The following is a 13,128-nucleotide window of genomic DNA, read 5'->3' as shown; positions in this document are numbered from 1 at the left end:
ACAGCTGTAACGGAACTCGGATTCCGAGCAGGCTGCCAGTCACACCTACGTGCTCTGTTGGCGCACAGCTCACATCTGCTGGTAGCAAGTACGCGCGCCGTGTAGCCCCGACTCCCTGCTCTGCACATCACCATCCATCACTCCAGCAAGGTAGATGCTAAGTAAGCATTGGAAGACACTCAGATTGCCAGACTGAGGGTGAACCAGCAGGGCCACCCCATACCTCACAGAGCACCCAATCTGATGCACATACCCAAACTAATCAATAGGAGGTGCTGCTGGGTAGGTCTTCATTACTGCAGACGACCAAAGCTAAAAAAGCAAGAATTTCAACAAACGGCTGCCTTGTGTGACTGTAAACGGAACTCGCCTTCTGCTGAATCTGAGCATGCAGTCATAGAAAGAACAAAACTGAGAAACAGATTGCAGCTCCGTACCAAAGCAGTCAGCCCCAAAGCGTGTTTTTCAGAACATGAACTGAAACACTGATCGTGGAGCATTCTGCATTTCCAAAACACACTGATCCTAAAACTAGATCAGCCAAGCCTCGTGTTAATTCAAACCGTTACAGAACATTACGACAGTTTGTTTCCTACATTGTGGGTTATGTTCAAGATCAGTTTCACAGTATTGGCAGGTATGAATTGTAATTTAACTTTATAACCCTGTATAGAATTGGGATACACTGCAAATTTTGGAACATGTGACACTCCAAATATTGCAATATAATTATTACAAATCTCCTTTCTAGCAAAAAAAGTACAAAATCAGAATTTTCTTCCAAAATAAAGTTACTGTATCGTTACACCAGGACTGTGATATTTCAGTATCACAATAAATACAGTACTCATATCAATGCCAAATCACGACGTCATAATGTTACAGCATCCTATCAACAGTGCCATAGCTGAACCATGGCAGTAATGGAGAAGCAACCACACTTGGACTGGAATTGATGATTGAAAACAACGAATGGAAATGACTTGGCCTGGTGGGTGACTTCATTTCACTTTAAAAGAGCTTTAACGATTAACATATGTATAAACGGTATACCGCCAGCCTACCAAAGGAACCAGCGCTGGACACAGGAAGTGAGCAAGTACAAGATGGCCCCCTCCCTCTTCCTGAAGCGCAGACTTCATTTTGCCACAATGAAAACACCTTGCATAATCCTAGGCTGAAAGAGCTGCTGTGTTGTACAGACTATTAGAACAGGAATACAGAGAAACAGAAAGGTCTCTTTATAATGGTACAGGTATATTACAATAATTTCTCTGTGCACTTTGCCTGGAGTTAAGGCCTCTGCACAAGGCCAGATGTGTGAAAAGTCTTCAGTTCTAGTCACTGTCTAAAAACATCATTTTTTTTTTTTTTTTTTAAGTATTGAAAAACTTTTTAATTATATAAACCTTCATCAGCTTTCCATTCTCCCTTTCATGTCAAATTCTCTTCAGTGGAGGCCCAGTTTAAGCCAGCAATTGGCAGAAAGATTACTGCACCAGTCTGTCTCACACCAATCACATGATGAGTTCACCCTGAGGGTTTCGGCAGTCCTCGTGTTGGAGTTCATGACAAGGGTTTCCAAATGTCAGGAGTTTCTGCACCCACAAAATGCTGCTACAGGTTCAAAACATAAAATAAAAATCAAATCGCCCACTTGAGAGAAGTGGTTGCCAGACTCCTTGTATCTGGTGGCGAAACCCAATTATACTAGATAATCCACAGATGACTCCTTCCCGAAACCTCCAAAGACTCTGTTGAAGCTGCACTGAAACATGGCTGAACGATCTCTGCATTGCTCGCAGTGCACAAGGTGCATTCCTTCCCTCTCCTTTCCTGGCCAGGGTTTAGTGCAGGTTTGCAGCAGCCACGGCAAACGCTTCCTGGATCTCTCTCACCGCCAGAATCCGAGTCAACATCTGTTCCATGTGCTCCCTGCTGATTGGCTGGGTGGAGTACCAGATAGGGCTGTTGGGAGCCACCACTGGCTCCGGCGTCAGGTAAAAGGTGTCGTTCCTGCCCTTCACACTCTGGGGACTAAACAAGATTTAATTGCAGGTTATTTGGGAAGCACAGAATTCGCCACATCTCTTCTCAACACGTGGGACCTTTCCTCACAGGGACTTGTATTACTGCATTGTTTCCCCATATATTTGCAATAGCTGTACTGATGCTTTGTATTTGGCTTAACAGCCAGAAATGTCTGTTTCCAGGAAGAGATGAACATCGTTTTCCCCTCTAATAATACAATGCATCTCTCTCAGTTTGCAGAGAGCAGACCATATCACAATCGGCAGTGGATTAGCGTCAGGCAGCCTGTTTGGGGGGGAGGGGGGGGTTTAAAAAACAGACTCCCGGTCACCAACGTTCCTGCTAAGCTGCGCAGCGGTCTGGAGGTCCCGCGCAGGCCACTCACCGGCTTTTACAGGGGAGAAACCACACATGCTCAAAAATTTGAATGGGCTGCCCAGCCAGTTAAAGGGACATAGAAACAGAGAAGCATAGAAGATAGGAGCAGGAGTAGGCCATTCGGCCCCTCGAGCCTGCTCCGCCATTCAATGCGATCATGGCTGATCATCCAAATTCAGTACCCTGTCCCTGCCTTCTCCCCATACCCCTTGATCCCTTTAGCCATAAGAAATATATCCAACTCCTTCTTGAATATATTTAATGTATTGGCCTCTACTGCCTTCTGTGGTAGAGAATTCCACAGGTTCACCACTCTCTGGGTGAAGAAATTCCTCCTAATCTCTGTCCTAAATGGCCTACCCCTTATCTTTAGACTGTGACCCCCTGGTTCTGGACTCCCCCGCCATCGGGAACATCCTTCCTGCATCTAGTCTGTCTAGTCCTGTTAGAATTTTATAAGTTTCAATGAGATCCCCTCTCATTCTTCTAAACTCCAGCAAGTACAAGCCCAATCGACCCAATCTCTCCGTGCATGAAAAAAAACATTAGAGGGAGCATTGCCGGTCGGTCACCATCAGCAATACTGCAGGGCTGACATCGGGCACGTGTCACTCTGCTGTAAGGATGAGGGGCTCTCTAGAGAAAGTAGTAAACTGGGCTCAGGAGTACAACCGGAGAAGCCAGCTTTCAAATCAAAATATATAATAAAATAGGCTTTTAGCTGCAGCAGTCACCGAGGTGTCTGAAAAGTGTAACAGTGGGCCATGAACTTTTCATACGATGTCTACTTGAACTGTGGAGAAACCTGTGGAAGAATCCAAAACTAGGGGTCATAAATACAAGATTGTTATGAATAAATCCAATAGGGAAATAAGGAGAATTTCTTTAGAGTGGTTAGAATGTGGAACTTGCTACCACAGGAAGTGGTTGAGATAAATGGCATAGGTGCATTCAAAAGGAAACTAGACGAGTACATGAGAGAAAAGTGAATAGAAAGATATGCTGAAAGGCTGAGATGAGGTAGATGTAATGGGAGGAGACTGATGTGGAGTATAAACATCAGCACAGACTGGTTGGGCCGAATGGCCTGTTTCTGTGCTTAGATTCTATGTACATGGTCTGTGGCCGACTTTCTCCCAGTTGGCATGAAGTCTGAGATGAGCAGAGAGACAAAGATATTCAGAGGCTGGTTGGTAGTTCAGCCACATTAGGTATGAGCAACCAGGTTACAAAGATCCTTTACACTGGGGAATTCTCATGCAAGAAGTGAATGTTTTTCACATTGGAGGAAAAAAAGTTTGTATTAATGTAAGTGAATGTTTGTACTTAATAGGAAATAAATTTGCTTGTTGGTTCATCGCCTGAGCCAGTCAGAATCTGCCTTGCGAAGTCGAGGTGGCCACGTGACTGCACATGACAGATTGCAGTAAACTGCAGTACAGTGGCAAGGGTTCTCCATTCAATCCCTGGGTCTCACCAGCTACCCAGATATCAGACAGGTAAAGGAGCGCTCGGATTCATAAGGGATATGAAGTCCACTTATGGGAATGGCTGGTGATGCTGAACAAGGAATATATCTAGTGTTAAAAGCCAGAAGCATAGTAGGAGATATAATTAATAAATTTGACCCAGTTAAAAAAAAATCACAAAACAAGAGGAAATAAGTACTGGGTTGTAGCAGCTTATCCCTTCCATAGTCTGAAAAGTTAACATGAGACATTCAAATATTCTCACCATTTAAAGAGGTAGAAGTCGTAGAGTTTGATGGGGCAGCGCAGTGGGTTCTCTGGGTTCTCCGACTGCTCTGCATACATGTCATCTGTAACTGAAACAAGTAGAAATGAGATTTCAGGCTACTAATGAACATTACACCATCACACTTCAACCAAGCAAGATGGGTTTTTGGGAGGGGGCGGGGGGCAGGGGGGGGAAGGGAAACAGATTCTCCATTCAGGTCTCCCAGCAAAGCTGCATACTCAGGTTTGCAGATGGAACCAAGTTAGGAGGCACAGTGAGTTGTGCGGATGGGAGCATGTTACAAAGGGACATAGATAGACTGAGTGGAGAAAACTGCGACAGATGGAATTCAATGTGGGAGATGTGAGGTCATCCACTTTGGATCCAAGAAAGACAAATTGGAATATTTTCTTAATGGTGAAAAACTAGGAACTGTGGAAGAGCAAAGGGATTTAGGTGTCCAGGTACACACATCACTAAAAGCCAGTGCACAGGTACAAAAAGTCATCAAAATGGCTAATGGAATGTTGGCCTTTATCTCCAGGGGACTGGAATACAAAAGTGAGGCTTCAGTTTTGGAGCTTTGGTCAGACCCATTCCATTTTTGGGCATCACACCTCAGGAAGGATCTACTGGCCTTGGAAGGGATACAGCACAGATTCACTAGAATGATACAGGGGCTTAAAGGGTTAAATGACAAGGAAAGATTGCAGAAATTTGGCTTGTATTCTCGAGATGGAAACGTTCCCCCATTGTCCAGCTCAGAGTGACTGCCCTTGCTTGGTTCCATTCTTAAGTATCAGAGCGAAGCCAGAGTATCTCCAGCAATGCCTTCTCCTCTTGACCCTGCACCATTACCTCCTAGGTCCTCCAAAGATCTATCCCTGGCCCCCCTCCTCTTCTGATTCCAATGGCCTTTCATAGAATCATACAACTTGTATTTATATAGCGCCTTTAACATAGTAAAATCTCCTAAGGCGCTTCACAGGAGCGTTAACAAAATGCGACACCGAGCCACATAAGGAGGCATTAGGACAAGGGGTCAAAGAGGTAAGTTTTAAGAAGCATCTTAAAGGAGATGGGGTAGAGAGCAATGTTCCCGTTAATATGCGTGGCTGTCTGGAGGTCCCGCATAGACTGCTTGCCGGCTTGACAGTAGGAAAAACCACGCATGCGCGGAATCTTGAATGGGCCGTGCAGCCCGTTAAAGGGACCATGGCAACACCCCCCCCCCCCCCCGCCAAAAATTAAAGGGAACGTTGGTAGATTGGCGGAGTGATTTAGGGAGGGAATTCCAGAATTTAGCACCCAAGCAGCTGAAGGCATGGCCGCCAATGGTGGAGCGATTAAAATCGGGGATGCTCAAGAATGCAGAGATCTCGGAGGGTCATAAGGCTGGAGGATGTTGTGTATGTAACCTGTTCCACCTTAAGAGATGTACTACTTTCTCAGGCTGCTGTAGACGTAATACCGGGGGTGAACACACCGGTATATAAGCACTGTGCAGTAATCTTGTATTCAGTATAGTCCCTACCTCCAACCAGTAAAGACCTGTTTGAGTTATACGTTTAAGTCTTTGTGTTAATTGTTCAATACAATACACATACTTAACACTGGCGACGAGTCAGGTTCTTACCCTGCGGCAGTTGAAGAGAGGGTTCAAACCTCACCACTCACCACCCCACTGGAAGCGACAGGCATTAGGACCCTGAAGCCTCCATCAGCTTGTGAACCGGAGTAGAAGACAGGACTGGGGAAGAGAGAGGTACAGGGCGATAGCGATCGGCAGATAAGGGCCGGGCCGCTTTGAAGTGAGGGGCGCAGCCGGGCCATCGATCGCATCCGCTGATAAGGGCCGGGCCGCTTTCAAGTGCGAGGCGCAGCCGGGCCATCGATCGAAATCCCTGATAAGGGCCGCACTCGGGCTGAAAGGCGCGGCGGCTGCAGAAGCTCAAGGTGCGAGAGCCGCGGTGCACAGCGCGGGCTATCGATCGCGGCGGAGATAAGGGCCGCACTCGGGGGCTGAAGGGAGACGGCGTCGGGGGACGGGTGAAGACCGCCAAGCGCGGGAAAACCGCCATTTTGTGGGCGGAGGACGACGGCAAGAGCGGGAAGCCGCCATCTTGGATAGCAGTAAAAAAAAAAAAATCTGAGAAATTGCAAATCTGATAAAGTACTACAATGCCTAAACACGGGAATATTAGCAACTTTGATAGTGACATCGAAGATTGGGCCATATATGTTGAACGAGTTAAAAATTATTGTAAGGCCAATAAAATTCGTGAGGCTGATAAAGCACTAACATTATTAAATTTAATGGGTGCGAAGACATACGGGCAATTGAAACACCTGTTATCACCAGATGAACCGGCGGATAAGACGTTCGATGAGATTGTTACTGTCCTGAAAGATCATCTAAACCCCACGCCGCTGATGCTAGCGGAACGATTTAAATTTTACGACAGAAGGCAGCTGCAGCATGAAAGCAATGCTGAATATTTGCTGGAATTGCGTAAATTAGCGAAATATTGCCAGTTTCGAACGGGACTGACAGATGCACTACGAGACAAATTTGTGTGTGGTTTATTTAAACAGGATACACAAAAGCGACTGCTCGAGGAGAATGAGCTGACGCTTGAGAAGGCGGTCACTATGGCAGCAGCACACGAAGCCGCAGCGAGAGGCACGGCAGTAATGCAGCTACGGTCACCGGAGCTCAGTGCACACAAATTGGGTGTGAGTTCTGTTAAATGTTATCGTTGTGGAAAGACAACGCATGATCAGAACCAGTGTTGGTTTAAAAACCAAGAATGTAGAACTTGTGGTAGGCTTGGACATATAGCTAGAGTATGCAGGTCAGGGAAGAAGACCAGCAACAAGAAGTCACCGCAAGGGAAATACGCAAAGGTACACAAGGTGGCCGAACAGGAGTCCGATTCAGACGCAAGCAGTATTGAACTGGCTAGCTTAAGGGTACTCAACGTTGGTAAGGGTGCAGACCTCCAGACAATTTGGGTTACTCTTCAGATAGAAGGAGTCCAAGTAAAAATGGAATTGGACACTGGATCGGCATTGTCGGTCATGAATAAGAAAGATTACAGAAGGTTATTCCAACATATTCCCCTACAGGATACGGAGATTATATTGACAACCTACACGGGGCAGAGAGTGTACCCCATCGGGACAATAAAGGTTGCAGTGGCCAACAAGGGCGAAGGAAGTCAAATAATGGACTTATATGTGCTACCGGAGGGAGGTCCACCACTACTAGGCCGGGAGTGGTTTAGAAACATAAATATGGACTGGCATTCGCTAAAAGCCATAAAGAGTGAGAACTCGGTGCAGATAATCAGCCCAGACTCTAGAACTGATGATGGTAAGACCAACCCATGTGCAAAAGACAAAGTTTCAGCACAGAATTCCACTGAGCAACAACAACATAGTTTAACAGAGAATTCTGAGTCTGTCAAGTCTACTGATATGCACATTTTTGAGGGACACTGGGCTCGAACTCAACTCCATTTCAAACTACAACAGCAATTAGAACAAATGATTCGCCGTTTTGAGCAAGAGATGAATGAAATAAAAAAGTTCTTTGTTACAGAGTGGGAGAATCTGGAAAGGCAACAGAAGCAACTGATGGAGAAAATGGAGCAGGAGCACACCAACCATCTGCGCGAGGAGGCCGAACGAATCAAAGCTGATTCAGGTTCTGAAGGTGCGTGCCATAATCTGGTGTCAGAAGAGTTAACGGTCAGCCAACTCCTTCATATGCTGAGGGACAAGACTCTGAAATGGGAAAAACATGAACACGAGCTGCGATCTTCAAAGGAAAAGGGTTCGGAGCTCTCAAAAGTCATTGAGATGGCTGATGTGACGACACAGACTGAAACGACTGCAACAGAGCAGCCATTGGATGCCAAAAGTACGCTGACTCACGTCAATGTAGAACAACAGACCGCTGAAACAGCTGCTCCGGTAGAGGGACTGAATAGTCCGAGCAATCAATCTCCAAAGGAAGTTGAAGTATTAAAATCACAAATGAGGTCACTAGTAAACGACTTGCTGAAAGCCCAGAAAAAGCTGGATGCAGAGGTACACATGAAGAAGTCTCTTCAGGAAAGATGTCTGGATTTGGAACAAGAGCTGGCTAACGTCCAGCTGGGTATGGAGGAAATAGACGACCCTCTCGCTGGCCTAGCTCAGGACGACACTGAATATTACCATGACCTGTCGGACGACTCCGAATATTACGATGTCCTGTCCTGCCCAGCTTGTAACTTCGACCCCCAAAGTGCAGAAATCATGGAGGAGCACCAAAAGTCTACGGAACATCGGAAGAAGGTGGCTCTACTACGGGAAGTAAGAGAGATAGAGAAGGAACAGCAGTCGGATAGCGTCCAGTTGGGTAAGGAAGAAGTAGAAGGGCCTCTCGACCTGTTGAGTGATAGTGAATACTACGAGGATGTGGTATGCCCAAATTGTGATGGAAACTCCCAAAGTGCTGAAATCCGGAGGAAGCACTTAAGGTCTAAAGAACATAGAGAGTTGGTAGCATTACAGCTGTCCGCCGAGAAGATGGGAACGACAAGAGTTGTAAAAAGGCAGAAAAGAAAAAGAAGAGGCCGAAAATAATAATTGTTTAAAATATTGTTACTTCTACTACCTCCGGCCGAACACTACGAAAAGATGCTGTCTGGAACGAATTAAGATCAGAGACTGAATTTACAAACTGTTCCCACAGAGACTGAACCTGTAAACTGTTCCCACTAAGAGTATGTTGCAACTGTTCGTAGAGATTGAATCTGTGAACTGTTTTCCGCAGAGACTGAATCTGTGATATGTTACGTTAAACATGAAGTTATATATGTATATATGTTATTACGTTATGTTAAATGGGGGGGGATGACTATAAAGCTAAGAAGGGAGGAGTGTTGTGTATGTAACCTGTTCCACCTTGAGAGCTTAAGCCTGTTCCACCTTAAGAGATGTACTACTTTCTCAGGCTGCTGTAGACGTAATACCGGGGGTGAACACACCGGTATATAAGCACTGTGCAGTAATCTTGTATTCAGTATAGTCCCTACCTCCAACCAGTAAAGACCTGTTTGAGTTATACGTTTAAGTCTTTGTGTTAATTGTTCAATACAATACACATACTTAACAGAGGAGGTTAGAGAAATAGGGAGGGGCGAGGCCACGGAGGGATTTGTAAATAAGGAGGAGAATTATAAGATCAAGGCGTTGTCAGACCAGGAGCCAATGTAGGTCAGTGAGCACAGGGGTGATGAGTACAGCAGAGGAGGCCAGTTGGCCCATCGTGCTCATGCTGGCTCTTTAAACGAGCTATCCAATTAGTCCCACTCCCCTGCAAATTTTTCTTTTTCAAGTGTTTATCCAATTCCCTTTTGAAAATTACTATTGAATCTGCTTCTACCGCCCTTTCAGGCAGTGTATTTATAAATCCACCACGAAAACCACCTACTTCATAGAATGGTTACAGCACGGAAGGAGGCCATTCGGCCCATCGAGCCCGTGCCGGCTCTCTGCAAGAGCACTTCAGCTGGTCCCACTCTCCCGCCCTTTCCCCGTAGCCCTGCAAATTTTTTCCTTCAGGTACTTATCCAATTCCCTTTTGAAAGCCACGATTGAATCTGCCTCCACCACCCTTTCAGGCAGCGCATTCCAGATCCTAACCACTCGCTGCGTAAAAAAGTTTTTCCTCATGTCGTCTTTGGTTCTTCTGCCAATCACCTTAAATCTGTGTCCTCTGGTTCTCGACCCTTCCGCTAATGGGAACAATTTCCCTCTAGCTACTCGGTCTAGACCCCTACTGATTTTGAACACCTATCAAATCTCCTCTCAACCTTCTCTGCTCTAAGGAGAACCACCCCAACATACATAGGATTACATCGGATATACGGCACAGAAACAGGCCATTCGGCCCAACCAGTCCATGCCAGTGTTTATGCTCCACTCGAGCCTCCTCCCGTCTCTCCACATCTATCAGCGTAACCCTCGATTCCCTTCTCCCTCAAATTAGTTCACCCCTCAGCCTTCTTTTTTCAAGAGGAAAAGAGACCCAGCCTGTTCATCCTTTTCAGATAGGTATACCTCTGCATTTCTGGTATCATCCTTGTAAATCTTCTCTGCACCCTCTCCAGTGCCTCTATATCCGTTTTATAATATGGCGACCAGAACTGTACGCAGTACTCCAAGTGTGGTCTAACCAAGGTTCAATACAAGTTTAGCATAACTTCTCTACTTTTCAATTATATCCCTCTAGAAATAAACCCTAGTGCTTGGTTTGCTTTTTTTTAAATGGCCTAGTTAACCCATGTCACTACTTGTAGTGATTTGTGTATTTGTAGACAGATCCCTCTGCTCCTCTACCCCACCCAGACTTGCACCCTCCAAGTAATGTGACCTCCATATTCTTCCTACCAAAATGTAATACCTCACATTTGTGTGTTGAAATTCATTTGCCAATTATATGCCCATTCTGCAAGTTTATTAATAAGAACCTAAGAAATAGGAGCAGGAGTCGGCCATTCGGCCCTTCGAGCTTGCTCCGCCATTCAATGAGATAGAAACATAGAAACAGAGATAGGAACAGGAGTAGGCCATTCGGCCCTTCGAGCCTGCTCCGCCATTCAATGAGATCATGGCTGATCTTCGTCTGAGATCATAGCTGATCTTACCAGTTCAGTACCCCGTCCCCGCCTTTTCTCCGTAACCCTTAATCCCCTTAGCCTTCAGAAATATATCCAATTCTCTCTTGAAAATATTTATTGAATTAGCCTTCACAGCCCTCTGTGGCAGGGAATTCCACAGGCTCACCACTCTTTGAGTGAAGAAATTCTTCCTCATCTCTGTTTTAAATGATTTGCCCGCTATTTTTAGACTGTGGCCCCTGGTTCTGTGCTCCCCGGCCATTGGAAACATTCTCTCTGAATTCAGCCTGTCCAGGCCTGCCATAATTTTATATGTTTCGATGAGATCCCCTCTCAATCTTCTAAACTCCAGTGAGTACAAGCCCAAACTATTTAATCTCTCTTCGTAGGTCATTCCCGCCATTCCAGGTATCAGCCTGGTGAATCGCCGTTGCACTCTTTCCATGGCAAGAACATCCTTCCGCAGATGGGGCGACCAAAACTGTACACAATACTCCAGATGCGGTCTCACCAGCACCTTGTACAGCTGTAGTAAGGTATCCCTATTCCTATACTCGAACCCCCTTGATATGAAGGCCAACATACCATTTGCCTTCTTAATCATGGCTGATCTTCTGCCTCAACTCCATTCACCGGCCCTATCGCCATATCCCTTGATGCCCTTACTAGTCAGAAATCTATCGACTTCTGTGTTGAATATACCCAATGACTGAGCCTCCACAGCCCTCTGGGGTAGAGAATTCCAAAGATTCACCACCCTCTGTGTGAAGAAATGTCTTCTCATCTCAGTCCTGAATGGCCGACCCTTTATCCTGAGGCTGTGGCCTCTGGTTCTAGACTCCCCAGCCAAGGGAAACATTCTCCCAGCATCCACCCTATCAAGCCTTGTAATAATTTTGTATGCTTCAATAAGATCCCCTCTCATTCTTCTGAATTCAAGAGAATACAGGCCTAGTTTACTCAATCTCTTCTCATACGACAGTTCCACCATCCCAGGAATCAATCTCCTGAACCTTCGTTGCACTCCCTCTATGGCAAGTATATCCTTCCTTAGGTAAGGAGACCAAAATTGTACACAGTACTCCAGGTGTGGTCTCACCAAGGCCCTATATAATTGGAGTAAGACTTCTTTACTCCTGTACTCAAATCCTCTTGTAATGAAGGCCAGCATACCATTTGCCTTCCTAATGGCTTGCTGCACCTGCACATTCACTTTCAGTGACTCATGTACAAGGACACCCAGGTCCCTTTGAGCATCTGCATTCCCCAATCTTGCACCATTTAGGAAATACTCTGCCTTTCTGTTTTTTCTACCAAAGTGGATAACTTCACATTTATCCACATTATATTCCATCTGCCATGTTCTCGCCCACTCACTAAGCCTGTCGAGATCCCCTTGAAGCCTCTTCACATCCTCTTCGCAACCGACACTGCCACCTAGCTTTGTATCAGCAGCAAATTTGGAAATGTTACATTTAGTCCCCTCATCCAAATCATTGATATAGATTGTGAATAGCTGGGGCCCAAGCACCGATCCTTGCGGTACCCCACTAGTCACAGCCTGCCATCCTGAAAAAGACCCGTTTATCCCTACTCTTTGCTTTCTGTCTGTTAACCAATTCTCAATCCATGCTGGTATATTACCCCCAATTCCATGTGCCCTAATTTTGTTCACCAACCTCGTGTGGGACCTTATCGAAAGCCTTCTGAAAATCCAAATACACCACATCTACCGGCTCCCCTTTGTCTACTCCACCAGTTACATCCTCAAAGAACTCCAATAGGTTTGTTAAACAGGATTTCCCTTTCATAAATCCATGTTGACACTGCCCAATCTTTAGTTTCTAAGTGCCCAGTGTCGTCCTATAATTTGTTGCAGTCCTCCTCAGTGTTGACTAGCCCCCCCCCCCAATTTGGTGTCCTCTACAAATTTAGAAATGGTTTGATTCCAAAATCTAAATTGTTAATATAAATTATGAACAGTGATTCCAGCACTGATCCTTGTTCTTCATACCAAAATGTATCACTTCGCACTTTTCTGCATTAAATTTCATCTGCCACAAGTCCGCCCATTCCACCAACCTGTCGGTGTCTTCTTGAAGTTTATCTCTCTCCTCCTCACTGTTCACTATACTTCCAAGTTTTGTGTCATCTGCAAATTTTGAAATTGTGCCCTGTACACCCAAGTCCAAGTCATTCATATACATCAAGAAAAGCAGTGGTCCTAGTATCGACCCCTGGGGAACACCACTGTGTACCTTCCTCCAGTCCGAAAAACAACTGTTCACCACTACTCTCTGTTTCCTGT

The 13,128-nt window shown here is 45.6% G+C and overlaps 1 protein-coding gene across 4 annotated transcripts in view; it reads right to left on the bottom strand.

The window, feature by feature from the left end:
* Window positions 1-1,226: 1,226 nt before the first annotated feature.
* The window catches only part of qrich1 (glutamine-rich 1), a 156,854-nt gene continuing 144,952 nt past the window's right edge, over window positions 1,227-13,128 (bottom strand). For 3 of the 4 annotated variants that reach the window (XM_086002186.1, XM_086002187.1, XM_086002188.1), the window contains exons 9-10: window positions 4,144-4,234; window positions 1,227-2,037 (exon numbers count right to left, since the gene is read on the bottom strand). In XM_086002186.1, the coding sequence (XP_085858312.1) occupies window positions 1,848-2,037; window positions 4,144-4,234 (281 nt within the window). In that variant the 3' untranslated portion in view covers window positions 1,227-1,847. The remainder of the gene's footprint in view (window positions 2,038-4,143; window positions 4,235-13,128) is intronic. The other variant, XM_086002185.1, reaches the window with a different exon arrangement.

Source organism: Somniosus microcephalus, chromosome 11 (assembly GCF_052327205.1).
Source record: "Somniosus microcephalus isolate GS21.2 chromosome 11, FLI_Smic_1.0, whole genome shotgun sequence".
Taxonomy (NCBI): Eukaryota; Metazoa; Chordata; class Chondrichthyes; order Squaliformes; family Somniosidae; genus Somniosus; species Somniosus microcephalus.
Note: the sequence above shows the minus strand (reverse complement) of the source record. Positions and strands in the feature narration are given on the sequence as shown.